The sequence below is a fragment of the Budorcas taxicolor genome, chromosome 13 (assembly GCF_023091745.1).
Source record: "Budorcas taxicolor isolate Tak-1 chromosome 13, Takin1.1, whole genome shotgun sequence".
Classification (NCBI taxonomy): domain Eukaryota; kingdom Metazoa; phylum Chordata; class Mammalia; order Artiodactyla; family Bovidae; genus Budorcas; species Budorcas taxicolor.
In genome coordinates, this window is record NC_068922.1 from 20,016,841 (window position 1) to 20,023,386 (window position 6,546).

Genomic DNA, 6,546 nt, shown 5'->3' on the forward strand with positions numbered 1-6,546 from the left:
GATGATGATGATAATACACGTGATATGAACATCAGTGTATTTTCATTTGCCCATCGACTATAGTTTTGGTTAATAGACATCTAGTAATCTTTATGGCTGAGCCAAGTGTTAGCTTTCTCACGTAGATACTCTTTAAGATGATCTCAAGCCCTTGTAGCTCAGCTGGTAAAGAATCTGTCCGCAATGCAGGAGACCCGGGTTTGATCCCTGGGTCGGGAAGATCCCCTGGAGAAGGAAATGGCAACCCACTCCAGTATTCTTGCCTGGAGAATCCCATGGACAGAGGAGCCTGCCAGACTACAGTCTGTGGGGTCGCAAGAGTCAGACATGACTTAGTGACTTAAACAACCACCATACTCGAGCCCAGAACAGAATGGCACATCGACTATAGTTTTAGTTAATAGACATCCAGTAATCTTTATGGCTGAACCAAGTGTCAGTTTTCTCATGTAGACAGTCTTTAAAAAATGATAGCCTACTTACTATTCGTTGGTTACTACTTTACAAGTATAGATGACACAGTCACCTAGAAATTTGCTCTTTCGGCCTAGGGGATTGGTTCTGCTCTAACTGATAAGAGGACATGGGACTGTTGGAATTCTGGCCACAAAATGCACTTTCACTCCACGCAGTTGTGTCCAGATCAAGCCTGTAGTTTATTCTAAGAGCCAAAAAGCATTCCTTCAGTTGTTGTTTGTGTAGGTATTTGTTTGCACAAATGTTCTGCAAAGTTCTATTTTTATTGCTAGTGATTACCATCATTGGTGCAAGTAAAAAAAGGTGGATTCATATGAAAATACAGAGATAACAGTTGCTTTGGGTTCTCAAGATTTACAAGAGTTTTTATGGTGTCTGTCTTTTAACAGCTTAATGAATGAAGTGGTTCATACATCTCCAACCATAGGAAGCAATGTTGAAGAAATAGTTGTGAAGAACACTCATTTTCTTATGTGGGATATTGGTGGTCAAGAGTCACTTCGATCATCCTGGAACACGTATTACTCAAATACAGAGGTATACTGAGGTTACTTCTGAATTTGAATGAGAAGAACCAAAGAGTAAACCCAGAAAACAGATAGGCTGTACAGAAGGCATAGTGACAGTTCCCTTTCAATAACATTCTTTTTCTGTGAGGAATTGGAGGTTTTCAAATTAAAGAGGAAAGGCAAGTTGGAAGAATAGTGGGAGCTATCACTAGTGGAGTTTACTGTTGCTTGGCTCTCTCAATTCATCCTTAGGCTAATACTGTAGTATCTCTATTGCTGGAGGACGTGGACACCAGGATAAGCTATATAACCTTTCCCAGCCTTAGAAGAGGCTGTGGTTAGAGGGGAATACAATATTTTAAGCATAATTTAATACAGGAGTTTTAAATCACATGAATTGAACATTCACATTTTTGGTGAGATTATATTTTAAATAAAAAGCAAATGATTTGCAAGCCATCCTCCCAGCATTCGCTGTCACTTATTTCATTATTTGAGTCAACCTAGGAAGCAAATCTGGAATATCTTTTATATTTGTGTTTATTTAATCTTTTTAGAGGCAAATTCTTTAAAAAAAAAAAGTTCAGTGCTATTGAGAGAGGTTTATCTTCAGGAATACTAATGCACAATTGCATCCATAGTTTTTCTTTACAAAGAGGTACACCAAACCAGTTACTTTTTCTGTAACGAAACCTCTTAAAAATTGACTTTTTTTTTGAGAAGGAGTTGCAGAGGAGGTGGGAGTATTGATGCAAGGAATTTTTGGTGAATAATTTGTCTTTTAAAATTAAAAAAAAAATTCCTCTAGATTTATAATATAATAGCCTATGTGTATGTGTGTATATATTCTAGTGCAGTGTGTGACTGGTCAAACCATGATAGCATATCATAGATATTTAGCAGTTGTAGTAGTGCTTAATTATTTTTATTTGCAAGGGGAGGATAGGTTGATAAGCTAATATTTATGGTTATAGGTTAGTTATATTTCTACATAACATAGTAAATTAACATTCTGAAACTAAAATGTGTTAGAATAAGGGAAGAACAACATTTTAACATAGCTGTAATTTCTTCAAAGCTCACAGTTAACTCCAAGTCTGAAAGGAGCAGTTACCTTTGGTGAATAGATCAAAGTTGGCTCCAGCTGATTCATATGTACTGATAACATTTCTAAATGATAGTTTTTCAGTTTGTTGACATAAAAAGACTTCACTAATAATGTATTATTATTAGTGACTCCACTTACATGAATTGTCCTTAGAAACTGTTTCTACAAGAATGTCAAAATTACTACAGAGAACTTTTTTGGCCTTCCATGTAGCACAGTAGCATAGCACATAGCATTTGCAGTCTTAGATTCTTAGGTAGAGATTTTATCTACATAGTGATTTTTGTTCACTTTGTTCATCCTTCTTATCTTGCTTCTTAAATTGTTTACATGGAGGCGTCATTTAAAAGCTGAAATACCTCCATACAGTAAGTTACACAGTCATTGACTAATTTCTGACACCTTCCTTCTTTAACTTACAGAGTTACTTCCCCGTATTCTGTCTATTCTGACTTGCCCATATTTCTTATATTTATCCCCTGGTTTTAGATTTCCTTTTATCTCTTTATAAGCTCTTGATAGTTTGTGCTCGAATTGCTCTGTTTGTTTCTTTTCCCTAATTGTAAGGTCATTTGGACAATATGACTCTACCCTTCCTGTGTTTTTGATTGCTCTTCTATAACCCTCAAAATATTTAGTCTCATTTCTTTTTCTTCTGTATAAGATGTTCAGTTTAGGGGGCGTTTCTCATTGTATCTTATTTTTCTTATCAAAGATGCTTAATTTTAAATATGTAACACACCTTTCTTTATTTACACCATAATCAATAGCTTTCTCCTGTTCTCTTAGAGTATTAGTAACATCCAAGTGTGTATATATATATTTCCATTTAACACATTTTTCTTGCCCTTCTATTGTTGATATTTTATGTAAAAAATTTTTTTTAAGTTTTAGTGAGTTATTTAAATTACTATTACTTTTTTTTAAGACTGTGGCTTTCTTTTTTAAAAATACCTTTTACTACTTGCATTTTAAAGTAAATCTTAGTATATATATTAAGGGCATATTATATATTCAAATATCACTTTAAAAAAATAAACTGCATCGTGGTTTTTATTTATTGGAGTTGTGAGTTATTTTTCTTATTAACATTTGGATTTTACTGCTTGATGTGATTCAGTATAATACAAATTCTTTATGATGAAAAAGACCAGTTTTGTAGTGATGATATTGCCATAGTAGAAAGTACTTCTAGCACTTAGAGTAGTTTTGCAGAAAACACGAATATCCCATTCAATTTTCTTTCTTTTTACTTGTCTTCTAGTTCATCATTCTTGTGGTTGATAGCATTGACAGGGAACGACTAGCTATTACGAAAGAAGAATTGTACAGAATGTTGGCTCACGAGGTAAATTTTGAAAACAAACATAAATGGAGTAAGCTATCCATATACTGCTTTTGTGTTTTCACAAAGATTAGTGAGCTCTGCTGTTGGTTATTTCTTCATTAACAAAGTTTTATATATCAAACTGATGAAAGTCATGAAGTCAAAAAATTTTAATACTTTATCAAACTTAAGAAAACCTAACACATTAATCTGGAGACTGATGCTGTTAATTGAAAATAATTTTCACAGTTAAAACTACTTGTTCATACCTTAAAAAGTCTGATAAATTGTGGCAAGAGAATGGAAAAGTTAAGATCTTTTCCTCTCTATAGTTTATAATGGGCTACCCTGGTGGCTCGGTGGTAAAGAACCCTCCTGCCAATGCAGGAGGTGAAGGTTAATCTCTGGGTCAGGAAGGTCCCCTGGCAGAGGAAATGGCAGCCCAATCCAGTATTCTCTTGCCTGGAAAATCCCATGGACAAAGGAACCTGGCAGGCTACAATCCATGGGGTCGCTTAATTCTAAATAGTTCATATATACAGAAGACTTAGAAAGTAAAACATTTACGTAGCTACCACTCAATATAAGATGTTAAATACCTTATGAGATCTCTCCAATCTGATTTTCTTCCCTTCTCTTTGAGAGGATCCTGAAAGATGACACCGTTCTAAAAGTAGTGACTTTTATGCATACTATTACTGTGCACATCATTACTTCAGTTTTATGTGCCCGTCAACAACTATATAGAATTTTACTCTAAGTATATATGCTGCACTTGATCTGTTCTTCTGTTAATGAACATTGAAGTTACTTCCAGTGTTTCCAGTTCTGCAGTGAACGTTAATCAGTGAGCTTCGGTTGGACAGACTAATTAGCAGTATTGCCCACCCCTCACCTTCAGTACTCTCCTTTAAATCCTGGAGAGATTGTATAGTATACTATATTCACCTACTAGAATATTGCTCAGATAATTTTAAGTCATTATTTCAGATTCAGGTTTATTTTACTTTTAGCTTGACCCATTTGGACCAACAACAGAAAAATAACTTTTAATATCCAGCTTGTATTAGTTTAATGTCTTTTTTAGAGTGAATCATTAAATCATGGTTCTTTGACATCATTTTTTATTTCAACAAAACTTTTAAATGATTAGTGCCTGATTATTTTAAAGTACAGAGATTTCATTAGAATTGTTCCATAGGGCCTATTCTACCCTCCTGCTCCATTAGTTTTCTTTTGAATTGTGATATTTGACATATTATAAATATTTCATTGGGGGAGAATAGATACATGTATATATATGGCTGAGTCCCTTTGTTGTCCACCTGAAACTATCACAGCATTATTCATTGCCTGTACTCCAATATAAAATTAAAACGTTAATAAAATATTTCATGTTGATTGCAGGATTTACGGAAGGCCGCAGTCCTTATCTTTGCCAATAAACAGGATATGAAAGGGTGTATGACAGCAGCTGAAATCTCTAAATACCTCACCCTCAGCTCAATTAAGGATCATCCATGGCACATTCAGTCCTGCTGTGCTTTAACAGGAGAAGGGTGAGTATGTGACTTCTTTCAAATTTCTTACAAGTGTGTTCCACCAACTTGCTTTCTTCTTTGAATCCTGTTCCATTTTTGTTCTTATGGTGACTCAGGTTGAAAGAATTTGACTCAATTGCTACTGCTAAATTACAATTTAACTAAGTTACCAACAATTTTTTTGGTAACGTTTAGTGTAAATGGAATGTTTTACCAAAAGGGGGCAAGAACAAACTTTTGAAGAAAGTTTTTACAATCTAGATTTTCAGTTGTTGTTTATTTCTTACTTGTGTCATTCATTAACTGGGAGAAATCTAATGTAACCAGAATAAAAGAGGAGACGTCAAAGAAATTAAGTCTAAACTCCCAGCTTTCCACAAGAGTGCATGTCTTTCTTGGAGAAGGCAATGGCACACCACTCCAGTACTCTTGCCTGGAAAATCCCATGGATGGAGGAGCCTGGTGGGCTGCAGTCCATGGGGTCGCTAGGAGTCAGACACGACTGAGCGACTTCACTTTCACTTTTCACTTTCATGCATTGGAGAAGGAAATGGCAACCCACTCCAGTGTTCTTGTCTGGAGAATCCCAGGGACGGGGGAGCCTGGTGGGCTGCCGTCTCTGGGGTCGCACAGAGTTGGACATGACTGAAGTGACTTAGCAGCAGCAGCAGCATGTCTTTCTTATCAGGAGTCATTTTGGGAGGCACACTTGTAAACAATGAACAATTAAGAAAAATGCCATTCTAATGTATTCCTCCTTTTCTAAGAACTTACATTTAGACATAGTAGGCTGAGGAGAACCCATTGTATTATATATGGACTACCCAGTTTATTTCTAGGAACTTCTAGGAACTTACTTATCCTCAAATCAAACTGACCTTCTGATTATTTCTCATACTAGAAATAACTTGTAATATAGTAGCTATATGTTGATGTTTGGACCTATACTTGTTAAAGTATACTTATAGTAGACTTAAAGGATGCTTTCAGTTCTTAATGTATAGTTTTTTTATTTTGAGAAGACTTTTGCTTTCTGTTTCAGGTTATGCCAAGGTCTAGAGTGGATGACCTCCCGGATTGGTGTGAGATAACTTTTTTGCTCGAAAGAGACTCTATTCTGTGACATGAACCTAGTACATTTGGCTGCTAAAGCAGCAGCATGTTTAATTAATTTATAACAACACAAACCTCTGTGAGCAACACTTGAATCAAGTGCAGCTGAACTGGAACATAAAAGATTTTTACTTAAATTTTTTTTTAATGCACTAATCTTCAGTTGGATAAACATAATGTATAACTGTTTTCAGCAACAGAATTCTTCAGACTGCTTATTCTAATTATTCAACGACTGCCTTTTAAGAAATATTTGTCATATGTTTAATGTTTTCTGAAATATTGTAATAACTTTAATGACCAGTTTCTTTTCATTTCTTGACTGTTCCCTCCCGCTACCAGATAATTACCAGTTGTGGAAATTGTCAGGTACTGTTTGCAAACTTATCCAGCACTAAATATTTGTTCCCTCTGTAAACCACTTACTTTTGGACAGAACTTTATTATAGAGAAAGAAATATGCTAAAAGAT

The 6,546-nt window shown here is 35.1% G+C and overlaps 1 protein-coding gene across 1 annotated transcript; it reads left to right on the forward strand.

The window, feature by feature from the left end:
* Nucleotides 1–866: 866 nt before the first annotated feature.
* ARL5B (ADP ribosylation factor like GTPase 5B) lies at nt 867–6,053 on the forward strand. Its single transcript, XM_052651199.1, has 4 exons — nt 867–1,014; nt 3,359–3,442; nt 4,829–4,980; nt 6,005–6,053. Exons 1-4 carry the CDS (start codon nt 871–873, stop codon nt 6,051–6,053), a joined length of 429 nt encoding a protein of 142 aa, XP_052507159.1. The 5' UTR covers nt 867–870.
* Nucleotides 6,054–6,546: the final 493 nt, after the last annotated feature.

What these genes read in the sequence shown, in the direction of transcription:
- ARL5B (XM_052651199.1), top strand. Translation starts at nt 871, where the DNA reads ATGAATGAAGTGGTTCATACATCTCCAACCATAGGAAGCAATGTTGAA. An exon ending in CGTATTACTCAAATACAGAG is followed by an intron (nt 1,015 to 3,358) that starts GTATACTGAGGT and finishes CTTGTCTTCTAG; the next exon opens with TTCATCATTCTTGTGGTTGA. An exon ending in ACAGAATGTTGGCTCACGAG is followed by an intron (nt 3,443 to 4,828) that starts GTAAATTTTGAA and finishes TGTTGATTGCAG; the next exon opens with GATTTACGGAAGGCCGCAGT.